We start from the raw sequence: 13,806 nt of genomic DNA on the forward strand, positions 1-13,806 counted from the left end.
TATATATATACAGTATATAATTTATAGTTTTTTATTTTGCCGTTTTTGTTGAAATGTTAAAGGTGTTTTAATGAATATACATGCATGTTTAACATATAGATTCCTATCTTTCATGAAGACAAGAATATAAGTTGGTGTATTACCTGATTCTGATGACTTGCATTGATTGGAATCAGACAGTACAGTGCTGATGATGTCCACATTTTCAAATGGAGGAGAAAAAAAGTTCCTCTTTTCTGTCTAATACCACATGAAAGTCGTTGGTTTTTGGCATCTTATTTGTCCAGCTTCCATATTCGTTTTTATACACTTTACAAGAAATACATTGGCGGCAAACTCCGTAGCTTGCTCGCTTGTTTGCGCTGGCTTTCGGAGACTCTTATTTTGTTAGCGCAGGCGCGATGGAGCAGCGCTTTTATTGTGAAGACAGGAACTGTGCGATCAGTCTTTAGGCTTGTGACGGGAAGTACGGTTGAAATAAAAAGTGTGTTTTTTCCTTTACACTTTTGATTGATTGATTGAAACTTTTATTAATAGATTGCACAGTACAGTACATATTCTGCACAATTGACCACTAAATGGTAACACCCCAATAAGTTTTTAAACTTTTTAGGTCGGATTCGACGTGTGACAGTGGTTTTTCTTTGATTGGTTCAACGTCACCAGTGACTGCATTTGATTGGTGAAACACAGGCATGCGTATTTCCTACTTTGAATGCGTGTCTGACAAAATCAAAACAAACAAAACGTGCATTAACAGATCGATAAAAAAAAAAGTAGCGAGTAACGAGCTGATTGTAGATAAATGGAGCGGAGTAAAAGTAGCGTTTCTTCTTTATAAATATACTCAAGTAAAAGTTAAAGTATGTTGCATAAAAACTACTCTTAGAAGTACAATTTATCCCAAAAGTTACTCAAGTAGATGTAACGGAGTAAATGTAGCGCGTTACTACCCACCTCTGGTCATAAGGCATCAATGCTTCGATATCGTTTGACCCATCACTGTGCTATTCCAAAAAAGTACTGTAGTAGTAGAAAATATGCTATGCCACATTGTGTTACTAATCCCTTTTTCCACTCTACCTGCGAGGTGTAGAGTCTTCGTGTGGAGGAATGATGACCACTTTGACGGTGACCGAGGTTCGGAGCAGGTCGATCATCTGCTCGTGAGAAAGCGACGCCACGGCAACCTTGCAGATCTCCACCAGTCGACTGCCCTGCCTTAGTCCAGCTTGCCAGGCGTAGCCATAGGGCTCTACCTCTGCCACAATACCCTCAAAGTTGACGTGAAAGCCCAGCTGACCCAGGGCATTGCGGCGCAGGGTCATCTCTGCAGTTTGGCTTCCTTTGGTCAAAAGCTAGCAGACAGGAAATAAGAGGACAAAAGCCAAAAAATATATATTAAACCGCAACATTGGGATGCATTACTCATTACTCACAAGACATGTTTTAAAAGAGGTGTGGCGATTATAACTACAAGAAAAGATGTGTCTGGTGAATAAAATATATAGATTTAAACATTTTTTTGTTATGATATGGCATGCTATTAAACGCTTTTAATTGGCATTTGTTTATGTAGTTGCCCAACGCAGGCTCTGATCTACAGCCAGTTTAGTGCAGACAGACAGTGTACTCCATACAACCCAACAAGCAGCAAGGACCAATATCTGGGAGGATACATGGCAGGGAAATAGGCGTCACCGTTGTAGCCTTAAAAGGCCCTCTAAAACAACTTTAAAAGCCTCCACCAGTGCTTTATATACATGCTGCAAGTATATATATCTATATATATATTTATATATATATAGATATATATATATATATATCTATATATATATCTATATATATAGATATATATATATAGATATCTATATATATAGATATATATATATATATATATATTTTTTTTTTTTTTTCGGACTATAAACCGGGGGTGCGACATATACTCCGGAGTGACTTATGTGTGAAATTATTAACACATTACCGTAAAATATCAAATAATATTATTTATTTCATTCGCGGAAGTGACGAATAAAATGTCAGCAATCGTCACATATACACGTCAACCAATAAGAATTCGGTGTGGGAGGGTCATGGAAGAAGTGTATTGTGGGTCATGGAATGCTAACTGCTATATGCTACTGCCGTTCGTATTAAAATGGATCATTTCATCGTTGGCGGTAACTTATAAAAACTGAGAAGCACTGAACAAAAATTGGACCAAAAAGGAATTCATGTACTGCAGATTACAAGCTGGACGTAGTGAAACATGCAGCAGAAAACGACAAGAGGAAGCAGCGCGTACCTTTGGAGTTGGCAGAGTTGTTTAGAAGTGACATCGAGGAAGAAGATTTCATCGGATTTATCGATTAGGAGTGACAGATTGTTCGGTAAACGTATAGCATGTTCTATATGTAATAGTTATTTGAATGACTCTTACCATAATATGTTACGTTAACGTACCAGGCACATTCTTAGTTGGTTACAGTATTTATGCGTCATATAACGTACACTTATTCAGCCTGTTGTTCACTATTCTTTATCTATTTTAAATTGCCTTTCAATTGTCTATTCTTGGTGTTGGATTTTATCAAATACATTTCCCCCAAAAATGCGACGTATATGTTTTTTTCCTTCTTTATTATACATTTTCGGCCGGTGCGACGTATACTCCGGAGCGACTCAAATACGGTATATATATATATATATATATATATATATATATATATATATATATATATATATATATAAATATATCAACATTGCTCCTCTTGAATCTGAGGTTCGACTATTGGCCAGAACGTCCTTTCCAGTACCTTGGCGTAAACTTTCCCTGGGAGGCTGAGTAGTGTGATACCGCTATATTTAGCAAACACCTTCTGGTTTCCATTTTTGATTAAGGGAATCACCACCTTAGTCTGCCACTCCCTTGGCACTGTCCCAGACTTCCACGCACTGTTGAAAAGGCGTATCAACCTAGACAGCCCCTCAACACCCAGAGCCTTCAGCATTTCTGGATTAATCTCATCAACCCCCGCAGCTTTGCCACCGTGGAGTTGTCTAACTACCTCGGTTACTTTACTCCGAGAGATCCACTTCAATCCCCCATCATCCACAGGCTCTGCTCCTGTCAGCGAGGGTGTGTCTGATGTAGTTGGGTTGATGAGTTCCTCAAAGTGCTTTTTCCAGCACCCTACAACTTCCTCACTTGGAGTCAGCAGAGTCTCATCCTTGCTGCTTCTATTTCCTGAGGTGCTGTATGGTCTTCCAGAACAGCTTTGGTGCCGCCCGATAGTCCCCCAACTGCTCCCCCAGTAAGACTATGGAATCCCCTGGCGGCGCCCCATACAGGAACCAGTGCAAGATATCCAAGCAGGCCGAATACTCTGAACTATTGTTTGGTGCATACGCACAAACAGAGAGAGTGTTCCCCCTCCAACCCTAAGGCGAAGGGAGCTGAGCCTCTTGTCCACTGGGGTGAACTCCAACGTACAGGCACTCAGCCGGAGACTTCTGAGTATCCCCACACCCGCCTGGGCCCTCACACTCTGAGCAACAACAGAAGTGAACAAGAGCCATCCCTTGTCCAGAAGTGTGGTTTCAGAGCCCTTGCTATGCGTAGAGGTAAGTCCCACCAGATCCAACCGGTAGCGCTCCACCTCCCGCACCAGATCAGGCTCCTTCCCCACCAGCGTAGAGACATTCTACGTCCCAAAAGTCACTCTCTGCTGCCCCAAATTGATCCGTCTGAAGCCTCCACTTTTACGGCCATCCAACTGGAAGCACACCCGACCACACTGGTTCTGACTGCGGGTGGTGGGCCCACGTGACGGAGAAGATGGTGTGTCCACGCAGTTTCTTCGGGCTGTGCCCGGCCGGGCTTCGTGGCTAAGCACCAGGCGCTCACTGACGAGCCCTGGTTCCTGAGAAGGGCCCCGGGCTTTCTCCGAGCCGGGTAACGCATCTCCTTCCTGCTTGTTCCATGGGGTAGTATCGTAACCCTGATGGGCTACACCTTGCCCAAGGGTGACAAAGAAGTATGTGAGGCAGGGGCGTTCAACTCTCTGAGGCTTTATATAAACCCATATACCAGATAATGTATTCAATTAATCAAACAATAAATGAAAATGCACTCAATAATCAGCATGGATAAATTGCCATGTTTGTGTGTTGTCTTCATCTCTTGCTTCCAAACCTCTGAGCACGCTAATTTGATAGCAGAACTAATTGAACGGAGTAAACTCACTTGTCAGTTATCCACAAGCTTTGTCTCTCTGAGCGGAGGTGAGACTGCTATGTTATGCACACAGGGAGTAGCGATAGAACATGGCTTGTTGCTGGTGAGAAGCAGTGCAAGGTAATAACAATTACTGATTGCAATGCCAAATATGCGTTGTGCAAATATTTTGGTTACAAACCAAATTAGCAGGATTAACCTATCAACACGGACAAGCCCACAAAAAATGCATTTCAAGATGTTCAATAAGCGAAGTGAAATTTTTGCTAATAGAAATTGATAGTTCATTTTGTTTTTTTTGTTGACCTATTTAGGATATTCAAAAGTCTGTTGACCTTCTAATTAGAGTGATAAAAAATATGAATTACAAACCCCGTTTCCATATGAGTTGGGAAATTGTGTTAGGTGTAAATATAAACGGAATACAATGATTTGCAAATCCCTTTCAACCCATATTCAATTGAATGCACTACAAAGACAAGATATTTGATGTTCAAACTCATAAACTTTATTTTTTTTTGCAAATAATAATTAACTTAGAATTTCATGGCTGCAACACGTGCCAAAGTAGATGGGAAAGGGCATGTTCACCACTGTGTTAAAATCACATTTTCTTTTAACAACACTCAATAAACGTTTGGGAACTGAGGAAACTAATTGTTGAAGCTTTAAAAGTGGAATTCTTTACCATTCTTGCTTGATGTACAGCTTAAGTTGTTCAACAGTCCAGGGTCTTGTCATATTTTACGCTTCATAATGCGCCACACATTTTTGATTGGAGACATGTCTCTACTGCAGGTGGGCCAAGAAAGTACCCACACTATTTTACTACGAAGCCACGCTGTTGTAACATGTGGCTTGGCATTGTTTTGCTGAAATAAGCAGGGTCGTCCATGATAACGTTGCTTGGATGACAACATATGTTGGTCCAAAACCTGTATGGACCTTTCAGCATTAATGGTGCCTTCACAGATGTGTAAGTTACCCATGCCTTGGGCACTAATAAACCCCCATACCATCACAGATACTGGCTTTTGAACATTGCGCCTATAACAATCCAAATGGTTATTTTCCTCTTTGTTCTGGAAGACACCACATCCTCTGTTTCCAAATATAATTTGAAATGTGGACTCTTCAGACCACAGAACACCTTTCCACTTTGCATCAGTCCATCTTAGGTGAGCTCGGGCCCAGCCAAGCTGGCGGCGTTTCAGGATTTTGTTGATAAATGGGTTTGGCTTTGCATAGTAGAGTTTTAACTTGCACTTACAGATGTAGCGACCAACTGTAGTTACTGACAGTGGTTTTATGAAGTGTTCCTGAGCCCATGTGGTGATATCCTTTACACACTGATGTCGGTTTTTGATGCAGTACCGCCTGAGGGATCAAAAGTCCGTAATATTATTGCTTACGTGCAGTGATTTCTCCAGATTCTCTGAACTTTTTGATGATTTTACGGACCGTAGATGGTAAAATCCCTATATTCCTTGCAATAGCTCTTTGAGAAATGTTCTAAAACTGTTCGACAATTTGCTCACAAAGTGGTGACCCTCGCCCCATCCTTGTTTGTGAATTACTTAGCATTTCATGGAAGCTGCTTTTATACCCAATCATGGCACCCAACGTTTCCCAATTAGCCTGCACACCTGTGGGATGTTCCATATAAGTGTTTGATGAGCATTCCTCAACTTTATCAGTATTCATTGCCACCTTTCCCAACTTCTTTGTCACGTGTTCCTGGCATCAAATTCAAAAGTTAATGATTATTTGCCCCAAAAAAAATGCTTATCAGTTTGAACATCAAATATGTTGTCTTTGTACCATATTCACTGAATAGGGGTTGAAAATGATTTGCAAATCATCGTATTCCGTTTCTATTTACTTCCAATACAATTTCCCAACTCATATGGAAATGGGGTTTGTTTATATATAATGATTACATACTGCTTAAATTGGTCTAAAAAAATAATGCTGACAATAATATTGTGTATCGACGATAATTTATGGGACAATATCTGGTGGATAATTATTACAGTTATGCACTCAATTGTTCAACTGAAAATCTGCAGTATCTGTAATTCAATTCTAGTGAAGTGAATTATATTTTTATAGCACTTTTCTCTAGTGACTCAAAGCGCTTTCCAAAGTGAAACCCAATATCTAAGTTACATTTAAACCAGTGTGGGTGGCACTCGGTGCATGTGGGTAAAGTGTCTTGCCCAAGGACGCAACGGCAGTGACTAGGATGGCGAAAGCGGGGATCGAACATGGTATCCTCAAGTCGCTGGTACGGCCGCTCTAACAACCGAGCTATGCCGCCCCAATTCTAATAGGTAAAACATTGTGTTTACTATAAGCTGTCAGTATACCCAGTCTATATTGTCATTTTTCGACTGCATAGCGCAAGGTCAGCTTAACTATTTCAAAACAGTACAGCGGGAGACGGTAAAAACATGTAGCATTGAATGCAACGGTCGGCAGAAGACATGCCAACAAACAAGAACTGAGAATGATCGTCTCCTGTGTTTACTTCTCAGTATTCTGTTGTTGGCTACACTAAGGACTAAAGATGCGCGGTTTGCGGTCTCATCCGCGGAGTCTGCTGGTAAACCGTGGGTCGGGCGGTTAACATGACGAAAAAATAGATTCTAATTGGATTCGGGCGGGTGGCGGTTGAACCATCCGGAGACATTTGATATACTTGGTTCTGGGATCGGTATCCCTTGCCATTCAAAGAGCCATTTAAGACCCGTGTCATAAAGCGAAGAGGTCAATAGGAGACACCATTATTCTCTTGAATGACTGCCGGCAATCACCCAAATATTAAATATTAGTGCGTGCTATGAAGCCTTTTGGTTTGTCGCCTTCTACATTGCACACGAGCTGCTTGTCAGTCCAGCAACATGTTGTAAGTGGCTTCGCGGCAACACGCACACGACTGCAAGGCATACTGGGTGACACAGAGTACACTAATGGTTGTGATATAAACAATTTTAACACTCTTAGTAATATGCGCCACGCTTTGAAGCCACACCAATTAAGAACGACAAACACATTTCGGGAGAACATCCTCACAGTAACACAACATAAACGCAACACAACAAATACCCATAACCCTTTGTATTCATGACACTTCCTGACTATTTTATACACCCCAAACCCCGCCACCCCACCCCCCCGTGCTTCGGTAAGGTGGGAGGGGTTGGGGGCGCGGGGGTGTAAAATATATTCAGGAAGTGTCATGAATACAAAGGATTATGGGTATTAGTTGTGTTGCGTTTATGTTGTGTTACTGTGAGGATGTTCTCCCGAAATGTGTTTGTCAATCTTGTATTGTGTGGCTTCATAGCATGGCGCATATTAGTAAGTGTTAAAGTTGTTTATATCACAACCATCAGTGTAGTCTGTATTACCCAGTATGCCTTTCAATCTCATACGTATGATTGAGGTAGCTGCACACAACATGTGGCCGGACTAACAATCGGTTCGTACATGTTGTTGAAGGTGTCAAAGGCAATGGCTTCACAGCACGCCCATATTCTTGTCATCAGGATGAACGCTATTGAATAGTCGCGAGAACGTTAGCGGCTCCATTACTCTGTGAAACAGTGTTAAATAGCTCTGTGAGTGGTAAAGGTGGCCAACCTCTGATATAATTCAGCGGGCGGTTGGCGGGCGGGTACGGTCCCGATAAAAAGTTGGTTTGGGTGGACGGCGAGTGGATGACGATTTTGGTGACGCGGATGCGGATGATATAATTGCCTATCCGCGCATCTCTACTAAGGACACATTTTTATTGAAGAAGAGACTGAGGGCAGCAAAATGGACATTGTGGAGTACTTATAAAGCATGGCAATAGGGTAAGCTGACATTAACATGCCTTGTATCTCCAAATACTACAATGTTCTGTCAAAAGTGAAGAGTGCGGTGGAAAAGGTGTGAATATACGCTGATAAGATGTAACTGCATGGAAAGAAGACACACCCTACTTACCTCTAGTCTCTTGACAACCTCTCCGAAGTCTTCTGTGTTGTTATTGATGGAGCGAAGTGAGACGCTTTCGCCACGCTCATAGAAGATCTTCAAGGAGGCGGGACTTCCCGTCGACCAACCAATCACGTCGTGCGTGGCACAGTTGAACACAACCGCTTTGGCTTCCTGATCCAGCAGGATTACAAAGTCGTTCGAAATGGCCAGGAGGCATTCCCGCTCCGCGCCGGCAACCTGGTCTTCAGCGTGTACCTGCCAGGTGATGGCCCCCAGGCTACGGAGCTCCGCTCCGCTGTACGGCCGCACTTTCTCACGCCGCTTGTGCGCCAGGGAAATAAAGGGGAACTTCCCGGTGGGTTCAACAGGTGTGTTGGTTACATGACGTTCCGCGAGGTCCCTTAAGTACTCCTGACGTGTGCGTGTCGCCATGGCGCCAAACTTTTCCGATTTGTGGGCTGCGTTTTCAGCGTTAATCACTTTAGCCAACAGGAAGTCCCTGAAGACAGAGGATTTTGGGAAGGTCACGCCCTTGGGGATAGGTGGACCAAAGGGGGGGACGTCCTGGGAGCGGCTAACAGCCACGCTGTGGAGAAACAAATACTGTATATAGGTTACTGCAACACAACCATAATCATCCATTTTCTGTATTACTTATCCTTTTCATGGGCGAAGCATATTACATCTCAGAAACAGAGTGAACAGTCAACATTGCATGGAGTAGGAATTAATCCGGCACTAACTGAGCAAAAGTCAGCTATGTATTCCCAACAAAATGTCTTCAATTTACATCTAAGAACCAGTGCTACTTAATATTAATTGATACCAATATAAAACTACAATTGTACCTCAACTTAAGAGAACCCCAACTTAAAAGTGTTTAAGATAAGACCTGTCTCTCAGCTAATTATTATGCTTTGAGTTACAGCAACAAATTTTGTTATACAAAGTCTGCACCATACTGAAGCAGAATGAGTCTGCAGCTACAATGCCAGCCAAGAATGCTAAAACAATTTTTAAACGGCAGACATTTATCCATGGAAATTTTAAGAAGTTGCTGATGGTGTGTTTGATAGAGAAGCAGCTTGAAAAGATAAAGGCCGTAGTTCATTATTTCATTACGTCATAAAACTACTGTAGTATTTAGTGGTGCATTCTATTAATATGTTTTTTAGACAATACTTCTTATTTAGGCAGCACAGTGGGGCAGTGGGTAGTACTCGTGCCTCACAGCGAGAAAGTCTTTCTGGGTGGAGTTTGTATGTTCTTCCCGTGACTGCATGGGTTCCCTCCGGGTACTCCGGCTCCCTCCCACCTCCAAAAACATGCACCTGGGGATTGGTTGATTGGCAACACTAGACTGTCCCTAGTGTGTGAATGTGAGTGTGAGTGTTGTCTGTCTGTGTACCTTGCCTTCCGCCAAAGTGCAGCTGGGATAGGCCTCAGCCCCCACGTGACCCCAAAGGGGGCAATTGGGAGAAGATGGATGAATGGACTTCTTATCTAAAAGTTAGTTTTTCTTTTTAAAATTCATGTCACTTGTTAAACATTTGCTTCTTAAGGGGAGCGAGCACCAATTTAGTTGATCTCAATTAATTTCAAAGGAGACATTGATTTGAGATACAACTATTTTTTAAATTAAAAACCACATCGCAGAACCAAATAAGATTGTTTCACATTATACAAATGTATTCAAACAAATACCAGGGTTTACAAATGCACCGAAAACTTAAATACGATGTCCTACCATAGCGTGGAGATTTTTGGCTATTTCTGCAGTTCACATTTTTTTAAACAAACCACTAGCATTGTATTTTATCTTTATTTTATTTTGCTTTGTTTTCTCTTCTCTATGTCTGTTTGTCTGTCCCCGAGCCGGGGTTGTTGCGGTCGTCTTCTGTTATTGCTTTTTTCTGTTAGCCTCAAGTAAATTTTACCACAATTGCTACAAAGGAGAACTATGCTAGTATGCTAGATTCTGTCATACAGCCCACTCGTACTGCATGATGAAGCTGCAGAACAGGGTAAGTAAAAAAAATGTGATGTCCTTTGAAACATGACTTGCTGTCAAAAAGTGTCTCGTTTTTCGTTGCAAGGACAGAAAATTACCTCATAAAAAGTATTTTGGTTTCCACAGTAGCATGTTTTACCCGTTTCATTTAAGAACCCTTCTAGCTAATGCACTTCTCTTATTAGTGTGCTGAGACTGGATAACAATGAATTAGTGAACAGGTGTTCAGAAATCACCTGCCTGGTTGACTCCAATACAGGTTAGACGGTAACATAACCATTGGGAATGAAACATTTTTGAATAAGACAATTCCTGAAAATACAAAGGCAAATCAGACCTCAAAACATTGTTTAATCCAAGATTGAATCCAAGCACTTTAAAATAATATTCAGGATGAAAAAAAAACAAACTTGAAATAGGTACACAGAGTGTTCCTAAACTGGTTGCATAGGCAACATTTTTTTATCAAATGTATCAAAAATAATAGTTTCTTAAATTTAATGTACAAATTTTAATTTTCTGTTTTTAAAACAATTATTCACACGTTCATTTGTATTGTATTTTAGAATTATTAATTGAAATGGAAATAATGTATGTATATTACACATGTATGATAAATACTCTCTACCATATCATGTACATACTAATTAATATTTTGTTTATTTTGTAAACAAAGTGTTAATAATCAAACAAATATTGTTTTGTAATAGGAGAGGGAGAAGTATTAAGTATTAAGTTGTACTACAGGCTACCAATTCACTTCATTGTCGCGATTGACGATGTGGAGAATCAATTCATTAATCCAGTTTGTAAAGTGCTATTTATAGAAGGGATGACGATGTACGGTAAGTCTCAACGTTTTTAACTCCTGTTTCCATGCCTCTACCATTGAGCAGAACAAAATAATTGTACTAGCTCTTAGGTCTTGGTGAATGTTTTCTTTCGATGATACTTTAGACCAGTGATTATAAACTAGTGGGGCGAGACCCAAAAGTGTCTCACAGAAACTATCTTAAAACATTTTAAATACATGCCTGACTTGTTTATGCTTTTTGCTCGGTGTACACCCACAAGATATTGATATGAAAGGGAAAATCTCACTTGTGGTCCTATTTAGCAGAATTGTGATATTAAGGCTACGTTCACAATCGGTAGGTTTTTTTTTCAAAGCCAATCTTTTTGTTTGGTTGTTGACATTGAACACAAACTGAACTGCATGCAGACTGACGTCACATGTGGGGCAATTTCTGAACCGAATCATTGCGTGGAGACGATCAAGAAGAAGGAAGCGGAGGAAAGACAGCATTTTGGCTCTCACAGTTTGTGGGACATTTGCTTCCATCTCGGTTGACAGGGCAGCAGCCAGTGTTGACAACCTGCCACTCTGTACTGCTCTGGTTTGGAGAAGTGCCACTGTGGCTTGAGTGTGAAAACACAAACAGCCTACATTTCCTACACAAAGATCCAGAGTTACGCAATGCCATCTTTTCAGCACAGTGTGACTAAGGGGCAGCGGTTGAAAGCGGCTGGATTAGCACCCCGCTGGCCCCAGGCCGTTTCTTTAATGCTCCTGTCTGGCCCAAAGTGACCTGAACATGATCAAATCCCGATGACTCAAAAAATTGTAGTATAGAGATCAAACACACCGCACGGAATGACATAGTGCATGCACAGATGAGTGTGTTATTAGGTCACAATCTGTGAACTCAAACTATATCAACACAATCAGTCATATTTACCTACTGGTTCCACAGCAAAAAATCCTGGATTTTTGTTGCAACAGACTAATACACTTGGCAGCGCTAACTTGTGATGCTTTATGTAGCGACAATGGGAAATCCGACCCCACATTAATTTCCACGTCACAGAGGAACAGCATCCATGGGAAAAGTCTTGGCAAACAATCAGTAATTAATCTCACAAAGTGGTGCAGCAACCAAAGAAAGGCGGTGTTAGCACCTCTGGGTGTGGTTGATCCACTGTTCTCAAAGATTCACTGTCCCACACATCTCCATTTCATTGCAAAAACCAGCAGAAGCACCTCACCTCAAAAAGCAATTAGTGGTCATACAAAAATAATATTTTCCAAGGATTTCCTGATAAATTAGCACAATTTGCTTGCAGGTTGCAAGACAGAAGGCAAGCTTGACTCATCCGCTCCTGAGGTAGACTTGCTGTGCTCTGAGAAACTCTGTCCCTCCACGATCCTTTCCAATCACATGCATGTCTGGCTGAAGTGAACACTTCATGTGCACGCCGCTAACTCCTTCAGACCACTCCGGCTCACGCTGCCCAAAGGCAAAGTGGCAGGCAGAAAGAAAGGGAAGGCGGACGCTTGCATTGTCAGAGCGAGCCTTGCAAGGAAGGCATTAGGGAGCGAGAGAACGGTGTGTGCAAGGGTAACAGTGTGCAAGTTACCATGAGAAATAGGTAAAAAGAGAAAGAAAGCGAGGAGAGGTGGTAACTATGAGTACATGTACACTGAGAGTATTTGTTCGGAGGGATGGCAATCAAGGGAGTGAGCACACATGATTAAGCCAAGAGTCAGCCAGTGGAAAAAAAGTGCATGTCAACAAATACTATAGTGACAAACTTCTCCATGTTGCCATAATCACACTAATGTTTATTTGGGTGCATACATAGAGTTGATATAAACATACACAGAGCTCCCGCAATGGGAGCAAGTGTGGTTTGATATATGGAGATATTCATTGTGGTCATCTTACAAAATTTTCAGTGGTAGCTTCTAGGTGGTATCTACTCAAAAGACACATTGATTGGAAACTGCAGACAGGAGTAAAGTTGAACCTGTGTCTTATTACAGACCAAACGATCAGTCACGAGACTAGGATGGCGATGTTATTGTCTATAAAGAGTGGGGATAGGATGAATCAAACAAATAGTGTAAAATGTTCATAATAAACTCGGTTTGTATAAATTTGAATGTTTTTTGGAGCATTGACAATACTTTTTTGTCTTCTATCTACTACACGAGCTACGGAGAAATGGCTGACGTTATCCTAAGTTATCACACAACTGATTGTGGAATTGGAAACCAGTTCTCTCTGGCTGTTCTCTCCGTGGAGCACCAACACACTGCTATTTACTGCATTATTCACAGGCAAAAAAGAACAAGCAATATGGTGGTGGGGACTGTTTACACCAAAAAAAGCATACAAATTCAAGATAAAAACGCTGAACTCGGTCAATATTTTGAAAGTATATGATAAGATAAAAACCGTCCCATTAAAATAGTGTCATAATGTTTTCAAACAAGACACTTTAAATATGGGACATGATGCCAGTGCATCTCGACATTTGGAGAGAAACCTATAAACAGCCTTATTTTGACATTAGTTTGGCTCTTTTTTGTATTTAGTAGAAATGGGATTCATATGGCTCCATTCATTACAGCTTATAAGACACATGAAACGTGACAAATTGGGGAGGGGTGCACTATCCACTTTAGCTGCCAGACAGCAGTAGAGAGTTGTACGTCTTAAAATGTGTTTTGTGGCAGTCCCAACTTTGACCATAGTTCCAGTTGGTGTGTAAAATCTCCTTTTTTATC

General features: G+C 41.3%; 1 protein-coding gene across 5 annotated transcripts in view; it reads right to left on the reverse strand.

The window, feature by feature from the left end:
- The window catches only part of LOC133549571 (signal-induced proliferation-associated 1-like protein 1), a 153,532-nt gene that overhangs the window by 27,376 nt on the left and 112,350 nt on the right, over positions 1-13,806 (reverse strand). For all 5 annotated transcript variants that reach the window (XM_061895115.1, XM_061895118.1, XM_061895117.1 and 2 more), the window contains 2 exons: positions 8,231-8,810; positions 1,084-1,358 (listed from right to left, as the gene is read on the reverse strand). In XM_061895115.1, coding sequence (XP_061751099.1) covers positions 1,084-1,358; positions 8,231-8,810 — 855 coding nt within the window. The remainder of the gene's footprint in view (positions 1-1,083; positions 1,359-8,230; positions 8,811-13,806) is intronic.

This window comes from Nerophis ophidion, linkage group LG03, assembly GCF_033978795.1.
Source record: "Nerophis ophidion isolate RoL-2023_Sa linkage group LG03, RoL_Noph_v1.0, whole genome shotgun sequence".
NCBI lineage: Eukaryota > Metazoa > Chordata > Actinopteri > Syngnathiformes > Syngnathidae > Nerophis > Nerophis ophidion.